The sequence below is a fragment of the Brugia malayi genome (genome assembly GCF_000002995.4).
Source record: "Brugia malayi strain FR3 genome assembly, contig: Bm_v4_Chr3_scaffold_001, whole genome shotgun sequence".
Lineage (NCBI taxonomy): Eukaryota > Metazoa > Nematoda > Chromadorea > Rhabditida > Onchocercidae > Brugia > Brugia malayi.
This window is the reverse complement of record NW_025062477.1, coordinates 9,050,434-9,067,942: the sequence shown is the minus strand read 5'-3', so window position 1 is coordinate 9,067,942 and position 17,509 is coordinate 9,050,434. Positions and strand designations below refer to the sequence as shown.

Below are 17,509 nucleotides of genomic sequence, written 5' to 3'. Positions count from 1 at the left end.
CACCTAACCGCTCAATTTAAACAAAAAATGGATTTGAAAGAAATTCAGAGGTAATTAAACCAGAAAAATTTGCACAAGCTCAAGACTTTTCAGGAATCTAAAATATGAAACATGAGGAAAAAATAGTACAGTTACGACATCTAAAGGCTCTTTTCTAGCTGCTTGTAAAAGCATCTCCATAAAGAAGTGCAATTTGTATGATTACGGGAAAAAATACAGGCTCTTTAGTCACAACGTCGATGTAGATGCTTCTTGAACTATTTTTTCATTCGTCAAAGTGCTATCAGTTGTGTCTTTTCCAAGAGCTTTTGCGAATGCTTCTTCCACTCTCATTTCATCGCTCTGTAAAATTTTCGAAAATGCAAAAAAAAAAAAAAAATGACACTGGACTTCATTTTTTCTAGACTCAATTTGTGGAAGGTTCCAGCGACAAATCACACTAGATTAGTAAAAAAATCAAAAGATGAGTTAAGCATTCAAAGGATTAACTCAAATAGAAAAACCACTAAGTAATTCCAAAAAGATAACAATTGTTAAAAGTTATAAAAAGCTAGCAGGAATGATACTTCTCCAAAAAAAAAAAAAAAAAAATATTTGCATGAGTTTAAAAAAAACCACATACCTCAGCTATTAAACCATGCTGCACTAATTCGGCTGCTAATATACTTGAGGTATCATCCTCAGTTATTCTAGCTGTCAACTGCCGGTTCATCATATCATCTAACTGAACAACTAATGTTAACAGTGACCCTGCAAAGCACAATGCTTATCATGTGGTTACAAGAAAAACAACGCAAATATGTAACAATAAACTAGATTTATAATTAGAGCGACAAGCGAATTGAATTATAAAATTATTTGATTTAAATCATAACAGTATTTTCCAGTTATGGACATGAAATTACCGTTAATTGTGACTGTACATTTGATGATTGACCTGCTTTCTTTATATTCTACCGGTGAATCTGCTGGAGGAGAGGGTGTCGGCTCCGGTTTGTCACCATCTGACCCATGATCTTCTATAAAAATTTGCAAATAAATTTTAGCTTGAAACAATTCACTACAACACTGAGACTTGGTTGAAGAGAAATGTCATATTTAAGAAAAATTATCCAAGCACCATGTTGTTGTTCGCCAATTATAGCGGATGAAGATGTCGAAGCCGTCATCCTTTGATGATGAGGAAGAGGAGTAAATGCTATGAGCGGATATATTCCATTACTAACATCTTCCAAAAACTTTTCCAGATCTACCTGAAATTAGTCATTTGCTGCGAGCATAATTATGTAAAGCTATTTAATTCACAAACTAGCTATTAACTCGAACCAATAGATTACTACCATTACATAATTTGCTATGTTTCTCAATATGACAAAAAGTATGTAAGACAATATTTCATTTGATTCCGAAGAAAGAATACCTGAAAAGAAGGGACCTGATTATAAGCCATTTCGCGAAATTCTGATGTCGCTGCAATGCGATTCGGATCATCTACATGCAGATCATCTTCATTTAAGCTATCATTCAATTTCGATGATACGATGCAGTGAGCAGCCAATAATTTTAAAGAATGCACCTGAGTCATAATATCAAGCTATGAATTAGAAGCTTTTCTGTGAATTGCTGTTAATTGTTTGATAAGAACATGCCGGATAAACCTAAGTGATTTACCAGAATATTGATTTCGCAGGCTATAACACAGTGTGCATTACGTGCTCAATGCATATTATTAATTATACTTAACCATTGAAAAAAGAAAAAAAGCAAATGCAACGTTTACCTCAAGCAAAATAGTATGGAACAATAAATCACGAGCAGTAGGCCTTTTAGATGGGTCCTGGTTCAAACAGCTCTCAATGAAATCCTAAAATTTAACATTCAAGAACAAAAATATTTGAATGAGAAAGCCTTTTTTATATACATAACAAGTGTTTAAAAATCATTTACAACCTTGTCAGCTATTCAAAGATGTTTTATGATGTAAACGCATACAAACCAAAACAATTAAAGAACATTTGAACCGAGGCTTCCCAATAATTTAAGTCTTCACTTTTTGCATAGGATCTTCTAGTGATTCCAGTCCTCTCCTAACCATCTCCTGTGAAACGACACTTGTTTCAGTACCATTTGAAGAGCCGCATAAACCCATCGGTAAAGCCATCTGAAATACCAAAAAAAGTTGCTGAGAATTCTATGTATTTTACAGGAAGCACAAGTCTGGAACCTGTGGCGAATAACTCAGCCTCCGATTCAGGCCTTTTTATGGTCACAACTTACACTGCCCCAATACTTAAGCTCATATTCGAGATAAACTTGCCTCTAGCGCACATATTCCAAAGGAATAGATGTCAGCTGGCGGAGCTACAGCATTACAATCTGGAATCAAACTATTAAAAATCAAAAAAAAAAAAAAAAATCAGGAGTAATCAAAACTGCAAACGGCGCATTTGGTAGAGGAAATGGAATCTGTATCTAAAAAAACAAAAATTTATTCCGCAGACCCCAAAGAGAAAGAACTAAGAACAAAACACCCCACTTTTATCATGAGGCCACAACGAAAATTGCAATCTTGATTACAATTTCCCTAGTAGTAGAATTCTTCAAAAAAAAATCTTACGTTCATATTCAGGTGCAATGTAATGCATATTTCTGATATTCTCTTGAAACGTCTTCACGTGATGTTGAATTGCAGTTGGAGCGACTAAAATAAGATTACAGATATGTATGTGAATTTCACAAAATCCAAACTTTTGCCATATCACGTTCCCAAATAAAACGTTCTTTACTCAGCAGACAAACAACCTTAATTCTATTACAAAACTTGTTCGGCTCATTCGTATGTGAAAGATAAACAGAAAATTTGTATAAAAATTTAAATCTCACCACAACCGATCTTGATCAAACCATTATGTTGTATGAACATTGTGTTGCAAGTAAGATTTGCATGAACAACTGGAGGATTACATGAGTGTAAATAATTCAGAGCAGACAGGATTTGCGTAGTCCACTTTTTCCAGGCCTGAAATCATCTGGACAAAATATACACAAAAAGAAAAGAACAAGTAAGAAGAAAAGTAGCAAAGTCATAAAAAAATTCTGTACATAGTAAAAGAAAAAAAAAAAGAGAAATGGCAATTCTGATATGTATAAGATAAAAGAGAAGACACATAAATCGAATTAAAAAGGTGCCGAAAGCTGTTCCTTTTAAACTAAGATAGCAGGATTAATTAAACCGACCTTCAGATTTAAAGCAGCTCCAGATTTGCGAGTACGCTGTAAGAATCGTGCTAGTGAACCAGACGACATATATTCTGTTATGAATATTATCTAAACAATATAAAAGGAAACTGATGTATCGAATTTTACAAATTTGAAGAGCTAATTTGTTAGTTCAAAAGCCAATTAAGAATGAAGTAATCAAAAAAGTTCGTCTGCAGCATTCCGACCTAAAATGATGCTACCATTAGCAATTCATCAATGAGCTCTGATAAAACGATTTGAATAAGATGATAAGAACTAGATGTACATTTATCCACTCCTCCCAATTTTCCACAATGATCACGAGCAATTCATCAATCTGTAAATACTGACTCAAGATACTTACTAACCACTACCCACGAAACCAAGATGCCTAGAATTTAAAACAAAAACCCGTAAGAATCTCTTTCAACATTTTTCAAATCTTGCATGTACTTTACTCGACACTGGAAAAAAAAAAAAAAAAAAGGAAATAAACAACAGTTCTATAAATCAAATTCTACGTGGATTCATGTTCAAGAAAAAAACCGAAACCTTAAAAATTATTATATGCGAGAAATCTGTATTTAAACGAACCCTTGGTTTATCAGATTTCGAATCTGTCCAATATTTATGGAATTTAACGAGATTTGTGTGCACGAGATGAGTCAACTTGTCGAAAACGGCATTTATATGTTCTTCTTGTGAACGAAAATTTTTGCGTTCTGAGAACAAAACTTCATTCCATACCACTTCGTTACCTGTTTCATTATCCATTGCCAAGTAAGCATAGTCGATCCCAGGAACATTACGCTGTTTTACTTGCTCACGCCGTTTGCTCCATCTTTTGCATGGGCTTTCTTCCAAGATCTAGAAAAACTGACGACTGACGCACAAGATTCACGATGAAATGACGACAAAATTTCTTATTTTATCTTTTCTGTGGTAAGCAAAATGCATGAAAAAACAACTTTTTGCAATAAAAACATTGAAAAACAACACTAAGTGTATTTTAATATGTGTATTATAACCAAGGATGATTAATTGGCAAAGTTATTAATTAATAAGTTAAATATATAGATAAAAGTTAACAATGAAGTTTGACGATTGTTTGACATCCACTTTCAATGAAGAATGTAACGAAGAATTTGAGATCAAAAATAAAGTATTTATTGTTTGAGCAGTATAGAAAGAAAAGTCAAAAGCTAGACTGAGACATTCTGTTTGCTGATATAAGTTATATTACAAAACTATCCAACAGTGATCGTTATTCATATATCAAATTTCTATTGAAAGCAAACTTACCTCACCATTGTTGAAGTACAAGTGAGAGGTATCCAAAGACATGCCTATGGGCACGGATATACTTCCTAACAACAACTGATTTATGTCTGTTAATTAAGTACAATGATGGAAGATCAAGGATGGGCATGACAAACCCGCCCACTCAACCCGCTCAAGAAGATAATATCAGTATTTATATAAAATCCATCAGTCCAGGTACTTTATTTCCTGCACAAATTCTACCTCTGGAATCTATTAAATGGTTGTGTTGTTCAGTCCTAGCATTGACTTCATCAGCAGACTCATTTTTCAGCACTTAGTTGGAGTTTATTCCACCTACGGATTTCGGATGACAGAATAAATAGCAGTAGATAACTTCATATGTTTGCTCATCATTTCCACAACAACAACAACCAATAAAGTTGAAAGGTTTTCAAAAAAAAAGGAAATAAAAACAAAGCCATTATCATAAATCTTACAACGTTTAATCTACAAAATTAAATTTCGCAGTATATAAAACTTCTTTAAGCAAACCTCTTCAGCTCCTTCGCCTTCTGAATCACTATCCTTGCTATTATTACCACCTTTTACATCATAACCATGTTTGGCTGTCGTATCGGTTGCGTGTGATACCGTGGTAGAGCCGACATTCGTTGAAGTAGCAGAATTCATGCTAATGATATTACTCGCTACACGACTGTCACAATTATAAATGCTTAGGTTTCTTGTTTCACTTCTTGCTTCTCGGGAACGTATGGTTACAGCACTACAGTAAAGCGCTGTTGATGTTAATGCTGCTATGCAGCTTCCAGTACAAGAAACTGCTGAGCAGCTTTCGAGACTGTGCCGATCATACGGCTTCAGCAATATATAAGGACGACTCAACTTGACTGCTTGAATGATTTAGAAGTTCTCGCGACGGCACGATTTTGTCGGTTGAAATGCTGAGCACAAGTGCTCCACTCGAAGACAAAACCAGATTAGAAATTTGCTAAGAGACCTGTAACGACCTAAACTTTTATAATGTTTTCCCTGTGATTGCGGTAGTTGCCAACGAGCCTAGGTCAGCTGCCCAACGACAGATTAAAGAATTGTATGCGTCCAAAAGCGTTTAACTTCTCACTCTGAGCTCACTTTCCAGATATGCTTACAAGTGATGTCAGTCCTGAAGTACAAGTAATTTTATGAACACGTAGATGGCAATACTATTGAGTGATAGCGCAGAAAACAAAGTGCTCTGTGCAAAATTTGACCCGCTGAATCACCATTTCCATAATACAGCGACAGTTGCACAAAGAGTATAAGTGGTGCATTAATGATTAACAGTGCCATTCAAAGCACAGGAACAGAATGCAACAAATGTTGCAGAAAACATTTATTAACTTTATAGAAAGTACCGAGAACAGTGGTATTGCCTGTCCAATATCCCCTCTTCCTTGATGAAATAAAAAAAAACAGACAGAAATGTCTTCACTAATACATATTGCAAGAAATGGGTCAAAATTACCATACGCTCTAAACAAACTGAAAATTTTGCGTCATCTCACGCTTTCAATTAATGATTATAAATAGTGCTCATCGCTCATTCTTCACAAAGATTTAAATGTGGCACATCAGGGAAACCCTACCTAACTCAACTTAGCCTTAAGAACAAAAAAAAGAAAAAAAAAAAAAAAAAAAAACTGAGATACATATTTACAACCATATCGCAAAGGAAAACAAAGTAATGAATAACGACAATCATGAGTCACGAACGGATACATTCAGTTCAGTCTGTTTCCTAATCCATTCAGTTGTAATTCACTCACCATAAATAATGAAATGTCAGACATATTTTAGTTCTTCATTGTGACTGCTCGATTCGACGACTGATAATTGTAGTTTGCAGTATGAATGTTGTGCAGTGTGAACTACAAGTGCGTTGTGAATGTTTAATATGAAAAGCTTGCGGTTTTTACTATAACACTGATGCTGAAAAAATTACCATCTTATTCCTAGGTTTACAAAAAAAAAATTTTCTTTATTTTGCAAACCATCATATCGAGACTGTTGTGTTAATTTCTACGAACTTGGAGGAATAGAAAGACAAACGACATCTTCCTTCCCTAGCATGTCTCTTTTATTACACAGGTCGATTAGTGCTGTGATTCCTAACAAACAAGTGGAACGGAACAAATAGAATTCATATGAGCAGTTAATACATAGAGAAGAATACACTGAAATCTCAAAGTCCTTTTGGAAGCGGTGACATAACATTCATGAACTGAGCGTTACAGACAAACAGACCGAAAGAAATTATGTACAGTAATAAATTGCGAAGTTTTGTTGCATTCAAAAGAAGACCTATAAAAAACAAGAACATTTTATACCGGGAACATCTGAGAGGAAGCGCAAAATGTGAGGGTACAAGTTGCTGTTGGCTCTTCACAAAAAACTGGGACGCAGTGTGCTAAAAATACATGTTGTCGAGAAAATGCAACTGTAAACTCTGAAATTGACTGCCCTTCACAATCGGCCGTCTTCCTCTGCCCTACCTCGTCCAAGAATGCACAAATTTCCTCTGTAACTATCCCTTGTTGCTTGTTGCTGAACGTGGGATGTCGAACTGCAAATAAGTAACAATCCTCATCACTCCATTCCTCCTACATGATGTGTGTAAAATCCGTGAACGTGATTGATTTGTAAATCTGTGAACTTGACTAATTTCTGCGCCACTAATTCTGCGCTGTTTCCATCATTCAACATTAACAATCACTCATCACTATATCATTACGCGTCATAAAATCTTCACTCTTTGCATTTTTGCGTACGCATCAAATGAATTCATTGGATGCAACATCGATACCTAATGCGCAATTACGGAAAAGATAATAAGTTCCTCATTACGCCTTATTGATCACATAAAAGCTGTTGTTACCTACCAAGATCATTCATATGTGCAATACCAATAAATAATTACATCAGAAAAACTTCAAGTTTTACCTCTGAAAATAGACTACCTGAATAAAATTAATTTCCACAAAAGCCCTATGAATTTTCTAGCTCTTTCCTAATGCCCTTCTTTCCGGGGGTGGTTCAATATTCTTCACAACATAAGTCAGTAATTCAGAAATCTAAAAAGCCAGGAATGTGACACATGATGACTTAATACTTGGGGGAAATTTGAACAGTTTCCTCCATTCTAGATGATCAAATTTTTAATATATGTTCTTTGAACGGTTGACGGCAAGTGGAGTGCAACAACCCTACCCAGATCAGTTGCAGAACTGCAATTAGTTTTCATGATAAGTACTCTTCATGCATACACCTACAGCAGCTTATTTCACAATCTTTAACCTAACTTTTATAAAAAGGAATTCCAGATAGATCATTAACGGTATAAATAGCGTGGTGGGAGCCCGGAAACTCATCTCGTTACAAGTAGCAATTTAAGAAGAAAAAAATTGTCTCCCTCCCTCCCCCTATGAGAAATAAAAGAGAATGATCAGTAAGGTGAACTGAAATGGAGAAGTGAAGCCACTCACAAGATTCAGTGTGATCAAAACCTTTCACCGATAAAAGTAAGCCGAAAGGAGAACTATCGCTATAGCAAAATCACAAACTGTCGAAAAGACCGTTCACACTGACATGACACACAGCGCCACCAAAAATATGAACATTGGTACCTAATCATTCATTACTCAGTTAATTAATCAACAGAACCATCAATCGATGGAGTAGTTTTAAAAAATAGGCAGAAATACAGCAAAGACTTGAAAGTAAGGTGACCATAAAGGAATGACGTGATGTTACTCGCAAGTAACTATGAGAGGACAGTGAAGAAATGGCCAATTGGATCGATGACCCAGCAAAGTGTGATGGCGAGGAGAAATGAAGGGAACAGAATGAGCGAATCAAGCAAAGGTACTGCAGGTGCGGATGGACAACCCACGGGTTGACCTATTCAGGTACACTCATCTTGCCATTCATAAATATGAAATAGACCCCTTCTTCTGGAACTTCTCGCAGACAGACGGGTAGACGGCTCTGCAATCACTCAACACTCCCACCCACGCCGATCGATACACGCCCACTCCACCTATCACATCTACATGCATACAGCAGACCAAAGAGAAGCCGGCCGTCTAGACGTTCTCTTCAATTTGCAGTGGAGGTTGTTGGCAGGGGGCCAATTTGTTACTCTGAGTCTCACAACTGATGATAATGCGGCAGTTTGTAGAGAAGGGACCATCCGCAAGAGAATGTGGTGGGAGGGAAGGTCAAAGATTATTAAAAGGATTATATGAGAGGTCAAATCAAATTGCGCTATCTCGTTGATGTGAAATGGACCCGTGACGTGACCGTGTGCACCATGATGCAGTAGTATATTTGCTGGGAGATTGCGTAGACTGATTCCTGCTCTTCCTTCCTTTCTTTTCATATGGATGTGGTGACCTTTCCATCATACAATTACTTTTTCCATGTTCACTGTTTCTCCGTCGCTGCAAAGGGTTCATACGAAACATCGTACAGTAGTCGTAAGGAAAACTTCAGTGATTAATTTACTCTTCTAAGGTCTTCCTAAGTAATCACCTTTCTAAGGCATCCTTCTCCTTATCACACTGTATTTTTAACTGTTCGTAGATTTTACCCGCAAAAAATTCCAACACATTCGTTACCGCTTTTCCAGGCTGACAACTTAAACAACTTGAAATACCTTCAAATTTCACAGATTCAAAAAAAAGCTTGAGAATTAGTTGCATATGACATATAATTTACTGTTAATACATAATACTGACTGACAACCAGCAGTAAGCAAAACTGTGATCTACTCATTCTCACACACAATAGATGAGGAAAAAGTTGGCAGCAATCCCGCACAGTGTGAATTAAATCCGACCATAATATATATAACTTGTAGCTACATCTACACTATAAGTAGAGTCTGTCACCACACGTACCGAAGGATAATGGAACGACAGTCAAGCTAAGTTAGAAATCGATTGCTTTTCCTTACCTTTATTCCCCTCAAAAATTTCTTGCACGCAAACTTCTATGCTGGAACTCGAAATACAGCATCATCACGACACCAGTGAAATAGATATGCTATTATTTTATTTAAATATTAGGTGTTTATCAACTGCTTGAAATTGATTCCAAATTTACATAATTATTCACAAATTAAAGATACGATGAAAAAAATAATATTACACAAATATTATTGCTTGATCGAAGTTATTCTAACTGACGTTCAGCAATATGCAATATACAATTAACAGTCAAGTCAAGCTAAAACATACGGCCCAGACTAAAGAGTTGTTTCAAGTGGAGTACCACCCACTTGCCAGACGAGAGAAATTAATCTTCCCTGACAGTGGAAGCACTATCACTATGCGTGCGTTGATGACTTTCAGCAACAAAAAATTTGAGTGGTAATGAACCTTAAGAGATCGTTTTAATCTAAAATATTTCGATATCTTCAAGCCGAAATTTGCAGTCTTTTTTGTTGCTGAATTAGCTCTCCGTTCCCTAAAGTGTTTTTTAAAAATATTTCGTTGAAAGGTATTTCTTTTGGTGCCAACATTGCTTCTCGAAGTAAACAACGTGAGCTAAAGCAGAATTTACAGCGATGCAATAATTGTGATGATGCTCTACGTCCCATCAAATGATTCTTGATTAGTTCTGCAAAGCCATGTGCCAAAACCGGTGAAAATCCAGGTGGTGAAAGTAAATCGACACCCTGCAAATAACAGATTATGAAGAGTGTGAAAATTAGGCGCATGTAATAAAGTATAAGATGATAAGTTTTTAGAAACAATTCCAATAAATTCGTTAAAAAAACAATATAATGGACGCATAGAATCAAACTAATAATTTTAAACTAAGAGCAATATTTTCTCCAAAATTCATTTTTGCAAAAATAAGAGCAGAAAAATCAATAGGAAATGTAATTTTATAAGAGTAATAAAATCCCCCTCACCATTATAGAAAATTATTTTTAGAAAATCTCCTCTACAGAGAATTTCAAACGAAAGAAAAGAAAAAAACAAATGCAAAAAAAAAAAAAAAAAAAAGTTGTTGATTAGTAAACAAATTAGATTAACTGTAGCTTTTCAGATAATTGACATCAAAAAAAAAAAAAAAAAATGGAAATTACTGTTTGTAAGCTCGTCCTGCACTTTATCAATTTAATTTTATTACAGTTAAACAAAATATTAGTAGGCAGTTAAATAAAAGCATTTGTTTGATGCAAAGCAATTTATGAAAAGTACTTGGAAACGAATACAGGTGGCTTACCTCATTTTGTAAAATATCTGGTAGCAAACTTTCGCTTTCGAAAGAAGGCATGATTAATGCAATGGGCACAACTAAAGTACGATATCGCTTTTCTCTTCTCAAGAAATATAACTGTAAATTTATGCTTTCCAATGTTGTTGCTGGCCACTGATCCCAACCGCTAAACCACGCAAGTTTCCAAGGAACGGCTTCATTCATATGTTCCATCAGGCGATAACAAGTTGTCCAAATCTCTCGCATGTAGCCGGAAGAATTATAACCACGCTAAAATGCAACTCCGATAGCAATTTTATTTTTATACATCGGACCGAATAACTACACAAAATATAACAATCAATTACCGAAACAGTTTCATTGAATTTTTGGGCACTGAAAAATAAGGTGATCTGGCTAATTTAATTTATTTCTCATCTTAAAATGAGATCCTGTTGATACGTTCATTCATTCCAGAGATTTATATTCAGATCATTTTAGCCTAGTTTATACTCAACAGAACTTAAATTGGACAAAAACAGAAGAAAGATTCCTCACTTCTTTGAAGATTTCATCTGCCGTATCAAATGGAAGCAGAAAGTTATCAAATTCATGAAAATAGTAAGTTTAGAAGACAAACCATTTGTGGGGCAACAAAAAGCAAACTGTCGTGATCCTTCAGTTCGGTACATAGCAAATTATACCAGAACTAAAATGTAAAGAAAAAAATTAGCACAATTAATTCTTCCAAATAAACCAAATAAATTCCATAAATTTTAAGAAATGCGTTAAATAAGCACGTTTGTTGAAAGAAACATTGCGCATTTTCGCCATATCTTCTTGGAAGTCTAGAAGTCTCACAAACTTAATTTTCCATCTCTGTTAGACATGAAGTTTTTTTAGCTTCTTCTCAGCACAATATGAAGTTTTTAGTTTTTTCTAAACTTTTATAGAAAGTTTATGTGCTAAAATAATTACATAATAGAAGCGATATCAAAAAATGAGCAAGATTCAAAAATAAACCGGACTCCGATTTACATGGATTTTGATGCAACTGAAGAAAGGGTAAACAAACATAAATAGTAGCTCAAAAAAGAAATATAAGTGCAAAAGTCTTCAAAAAGAATTTTAAACGGATCTTTAAGCAACTCACATTAATAATAACTGGATGACTACTCCACCGATCAATAGTACTACAGCGAAATGATACATGGGACATAGTTCTCACTCTATAATCCATTGAACATATACCATCTTTTGACAGCGGTTTTGTTTGCTCATCAAGAGCCTTAACAGCAATATTTAGCATTGTCCCCGTTTGAAAACACGAATAATGTGGATATAGTGGTAATAAAATTAACCGCTGTATACCTTTTCTGGAAATAGTAAGATCACAATCAACTACATGACATTTCAAATGTACTAAAAACTTGAAACCTGATTCAAACAAATCAATGGCAAGTTTTGTCCCAAATAGAAACTGCAGAAGCTGGAAAAACAACAGCAAGATTATACCCTATTTTTCCTATATATGTTTCTGAGAAAACGAGAAGTCCGAGTTACTTATTATAAGTTGAAATTACCTTATCAATTCACTGATCGTTCTCGAAATAGCTGGTTCGTCATAAAGAAATGCGTAAGTGCAGTAGAATGAACGATGTTCCGGAATTAATTCATTCAAATATCCTTGCAGTACTTTTGAATATGTACTGACAAGATGTGAGAAGTTTTCGCTGTATTTGTAGTCGTCAACACAAAAATTAACTTTCTTCGCTAATGGCCAATATAATTGTGTCACACGTCTTGAAATAAAAAGGTTTTTAAATTTTAAAATGCAAAAGAAATATATCTTTCAAATGAATTTTTCCTTTCTTTCTCAAATTGAGTATCACGCAAACCGCTAACGCACAAAAGGGTATAGGAGGGTTTCTTATACCCTCCTATTATTGAAAGCAGTCGAAATGAGCAACAAGCAATTACGTGGCACTGTGTACCATTTCATACATTAGAACTTTATGAAAACAGAATTAAAAAGAAATGAAGCATGCATACATACGAAGTAAGCCATAGTGGTATCTTATAGTAGTAATGAGAGCCTTCAGCCAAATGTTTCGTGGCATAATACGGTGTTCTCGGCTGTCCATGATGTAGCATCAAGATTGCTGTCTTCGTTGTTCTTTCTTGCACAGCTTTGAGGTTCACACCTTCTGCCGAAATAGATCCCAATACATTTGAACTTAAGCCATTAACTTTTATACATTCAATGTGATGGACAAGAAATAGGCTCCTGCCCAACGGCCATCTGCTCATTGTCAATCTGTATTTGAGTTATTCCAATTACTAATACTTCAATCACCCGTAAATAATTATGATAGAATGAATAAAGCTTCAAGACAGTTCCAGTGCTTTAAATTTCATTTTATTAATCTCGATCAGCTCGTTTTGCTCCAAGTTCAGTTTCGGTTAAATATCTAAAGGTGAAGCGAAAAACAACTCGGAGCAGGGAGAGAGGGAATAAGAAAGAGAGAGAGAGAGGGAGAAGGAAAGGACAGAGTTCCACAGCAACCCATAATACGAACCCATGCTTCTTCCTCACCACCCACACACAAATTCCAAAAAGCATATCGCATATCGCATCCCGGGACGAGATTCTACTTCAGTGCCGGCATTATTGCCTTGGTCGCGTTACGAAATAATTGTCCTACATCTTCCGTCCTACGCTTTATCAAACGTTATGGCACAACCGTATGACCGTATGATAACTTCTAAATAGTGCTATCTCATCTCCATCTTGATAACTGACTAGATTGAAAAGTGAATGATAACTAACTGGCTACTGGATAATTTACTCGAGAAAACTTCTAAACAGTGTTTAGTGGCATAAAACTGAATGGCAGGTCTGTGATGTTTCTAGAAATCTAGAAATGCATATGAACATATATGTCACTATAAAGTAAACAAAGCCAATGCCTTTGCAAATAGCGTATGTACAGTTGCGCATTTTGAATGTGAGAAAGTTTGTTAGTTTTTTAATTTGTTGTATAATCGTCCTGTTCCTGAGAAACTGTCAGGTATTGAAGTGACAGATGAATAATTGAAGGATTGAACAGCAACTTACCCTTTATGAACATCAAGTAGAAAGGAACTTCAGAATTGTTATGCATGATGTACTGTGGGATGGGACTGAAAAAATTAATATCAACTGAAAAAGTTGAATGATCAGACTTGAACCTGATCACCACTTCATGATATTACTTTGAAGAATTCAAAAAAAAATCGTTAATAGAATTTTATATTTCTTTTTGAGTGAAACTTGTAAATCAATCACTTCATTCTTTTTGATATAGCCTTCTAGTCTTTGAACTTCATGAGTAAGAATGGTTTTATTTTGTTCGAGAATGCTCACTGTTAAAAAAAGTTTTCAATTTCATCAAATTTTCATTTCCCATACATTTTAAGGAACATATGATTTTATGATACGCCCCCTCCCTCCCTCCCTTCAATGAATTGAATTTCTCGTTCTTTCTTATCTTTGAAATACTCGAACATTTCGCATGTTTAATTAATGACACTTTTTGCGATCTTGAGGTTTTGAAATTGATCCATTTTTTCTGGTAGTATGGACGAAAAAAGATATCTTACCCTTACTTTCAGGCGAGGGGGTGTGAGAATGTACCGCAAATCGTTGTTAATCATAGAGCGGCGCTTTTTTCTTCCTTTTAATTTTTTTCACTATGGCAGTTCTCAGCAGTTCTTATAAAAAATTGCCCATCGACATGGTGCTTAATGAAAGCACCAATGCTTTCTTCTTTACTGTTTTCAGAGAAAAGCCACATTTTTTGAGATTACCTAGTGCTTGCATCATACTACGCGAATTCGGCATGTAGGCTCAAAAATTAGTTTTGTTTGATATGAAATGAAAATTAATCTTAATTCTACTTGCATTACCGAACCAGTACCTACGGTAACACATCATAGCCACTTATGTTCATTTCTGCACTTGTGTACAGCATTACTATACACTTACTCTTTCAGTAATAAGCGAAATTAAATAGATCCTATTTGACTTCGAGTAGATTGGCTCGCTAAAAAATTTCTGCATGCCCGAAAGAACCAGCTGTGTTGACAGTTGCAGTCTTTTTGAAAATCAATTCACTAATATGATTTCAAAATATCTGTAGTTGTCTAGAGAAGTTAATTGCAACGATGGAAATGTCAGCGAAACTAGATTTTGCACTCTGTGATTGGCATAAGAGTGATACTGTTGCGCTGTTAATGATGTAATCAGAAAATCGGAACACATCTGACATCTAATGCTACAGTTGTCGTTGAATTCAGGAGACACGGATGAACTCGAACCGGATCATCCTGTCAACTAACATACCAACTTCATGGCAATACCATTTTATCTAGAACATTTAAATTCATGTCGTTATTCTTCATTTGCGATGAATTCTTTGTAAGTTCTGTGAACTTTAAAATGGAAGGTGAATTGAAAACGATTTCCTTTACTTGGTATCTCTATGGTAATTGTTGTGACTGTTAAAAAGATACTCTCTGGTAACATCATAACTATTTTTCTCAATGGTAGCGATCAGTATGATCAGGGACACCAGCTTCATACTTTGGAAACATGCTCAGTTAGTGCAAAACTTTGGAAACAAACTTCGAAGGTTGTTCCTTGATAGGATTTCTGAGCAAGGAATTCATGTACTAATCTTGTTTCGAGTTCAAGAGGAAATACACCAAGTAATGAAAGGACAATTTTATATTGAAATGAATGACATGACAACAAGCATTTATCAGGAAATAGATCTGTCCAGAATATTTGTTCTTTCTCCCTTACGACATGAAAAAATAAGCTGCATAATCTGTTTACATATCGTAAAATGATGCTTGCTTCCACGTCTCTGTGTTGCGTAAATCAATGATTGTGTCAAATCATTGTACGGATGGTTGATTACCCGTAAACAATCCCACCAGGTCAGTTAGCTGTTAATTCATATACTAATTCACTTCCCTCGGCCTCTATGTGCCATCGTTGCAAAGCAACCTCCGATGCAAAGATGAATGAATGCTCAAGATGAATCACTTGACTGGATTTCCATTTTTAGAGCTGCACAATTGCTTACTTTATGTAAATTTAAATGTATAAAGTTGTAGTAATAAGAAGAAATGTTTTTTTTGACTTAAAGAGAGAACAATGGTAATAGATCAGCCGTTAAATTCGTCTCTTCGTAAATTGCTAATATATCTATTTGCAAAAAAATTCTCACAAAAATTTAAAATTCCTCTTGACCACTTGGAATTTTCACATATCAATCAACAGCTATAGCATTGCTTCCTATCCTCTCTTCGTGGCTGTGAAAATTTCTTCACCTTTTTCAAAGACCATTATTTTCAATGCCAAAATGACTTGTTAAATTGTGCTAGATCTATGTTAATGCAGGTGAATACAAATTGATCAATAATTACCAGTTGAATGTAGAACTAGAAAAGCATTCAATTAAGTAATAGTTTAAACATTTGTGCATTGCAAAAAAATAATAATATTGATAAATGCTGCGAAAGTTTGAAATGCTTATAATTGATTTGGTCATAATATAGAAGTATTTAAAGCACTTTATCGGGCAAAAATAATATAAACTGATATTCTCTTTTTTGCAGTCAATGTAGTTTATAACCTATCAATACTAATTGTTTCACAGTGTCTGATTCACTACATCGAAACAAATAATTGATGGAACACTGTTTTATCAGACAGTATTATTAGTCAGCTCATTCAATGAGACATCAGTTTATTGCATACAAGAAACTTGAGTATTCCTATGCTGTAAGACATGAATGTCTAATATTTCTAAATCTGCGATGAAATCATACTTTTACTTTCTCGGATTCACAGTAAATTTCATGTCTCCAATTTTTTCGATATTTGCTTTCATTTAATGAGGACATTACCGCAGCCGTTCTCAACTATTTCCTATAAGGCTCCAGACTTTCAAGAAGAATTAAAAGAAATCAAAAAAACATACGCGGTCCGAATTAGATACTATGGTTTGATCCTTCAAATAACACAGAATTGTTTAAAATTCCTCAGCAGCGTATTAAGTTTATTACAACAGCGCTATCAGTTACATAATATTTGACCAATTGTGGATGAATGCAAGTCTTTTTTAGTTGCTGAACTTTCCAGGTTACTATCAATCAGTAAGTCATTTCTAAATTAATTGCAAGAAATCAGTTCAGCAAAATATACGACATACTGTAAGACAAGAGGGTAGAAGAATTGGCAGAAATCGATCAGCTGTCTTAATTAATGCTTTTAGCCCTGAAAAATTGTTCCAAAAGTTTTTTCGATACAGAAAAACTGAAAACAGGGAAGGAAAGCTCTTCTTTCTTGATCATTCATTTCCTAACATGATGAAAACTTGTTTTCGTTTCACCTGTTATCAACAACAATCGAAAGATATGAATGTCCACCGTCAGCGTCATTTTCGGAGTGTAATACCAAACTTCTCATTTCATTAAAAACAGCATTAAATTGTCGAGGAAAGCAAATTTGCATTTTTAACAAGAATCTCATGGTTTCAATTGCTGATTAGTGTTGTATTCCCACTAAGATCTTAAGCATGTTAGTAACATGTCACCATCATCCATTTTCAGCAACTTAGATTTGTCAAATTTAAGTTAAAACAATCGGTTTAAAATCGGCAAATTTTTGTAGCTCGTTATTCTCAAA

The 17,509-nt window shown here is 34.9% G+C and overlaps 3 protein-coding genes across 6 annotated transcripts; 1 reads left to right on the top strand and 2 right to left on the bottom strand.

Annotated features, from left to right (window-relative positions):
* Nucleotides 1-228: 228 nt before the first annotated feature.
* Nucleotides 229-5,193, bottom strand: Bma-hpo-11 (Uncharacterized protein; the record flags this gene model as incomplete). Of its 4 annotated transcripts, none has more annotated exons than XM_043080553.1 (13): nucleotides 229-342; nucleotides 623-750; nucleotides 906-1,019; nucleotides 1,121-1,253; nucleotides 1,421-1,576; nucleotides 1,781-1,864; nucleotides 2,051-2,161; nucleotides 2,318-2,376; nucleotides 2,618-2,701; nucleotides 2,884-3,019; nucleotides 3,238-3,327; nucleotides 3,835-4,107; nucleotides 5,056-5,193. In XM_043080553.1, 13 exons carry the CDS (start codon nucleotides 5,191-5,193, stop codon nucleotides 229-231), a joined length of 1,620 nt encoding a protein of 539 aa, XP_042936487.1. The 4 variants fall into 4 exon arrangements, with proteins under 4 accessions (XP_042936487.1, XP_042936488.1, XP_001901368.2 ...); XM_043080554.1 differs by having other exon boundaries at nucleotides 1,436-1,576; XM_001901333.2 differs by lacking the exon at nucleotides 5,056-5,193 and having other exon boundaries at nucleotides 3,835-4,014.
* Nucleotides 5,194-8,306: 3,113 nt separating this feature from the next.
* Bm12935 (Uncharacterized protein) lies at nucleotides 8,307-8,459 on the top strand (the record flags this gene model as incomplete). Its single annotated transcript, XM_001901331.1, has 1 exon — nucleotides 8,307-8,459. The coding sequence occupies one exon, from the start codon at nucleotides 8,307-8,309 to the stop codon at nucleotides 8,457-8,459; it is 153 nt and encodes a 50-aa protein (XP_001901366.1).
* A 1,520-nt stretch (nucleotides 8,460-9,979) lies between these two features.
* Bma-fecl-1 (Uncharacterized protein) lies at nucleotides 9,980-13,080 on the bottom strand (the record flags this gene model as incomplete). Its single annotated transcript, XM_001901330.2, has 6 exons — nucleotides 9,980-10,240; nucleotides 10,798-11,061; nucleotides 11,411-11,479; nucleotides 11,924-12,146; nucleotides 12,354-12,572; nucleotides 12,827-13,080. The coding sequence occupies 6 exons, from the start codon at nucleotides 13,078-13,080 to the stop codon at nucleotides 9,980-9,982; spliced, it is 1,290 nt and encodes a 429-aa protein (XP_001901365.1).
* Nucleotides 13,081-17,509: the final 4,429 nt, after the last annotated feature.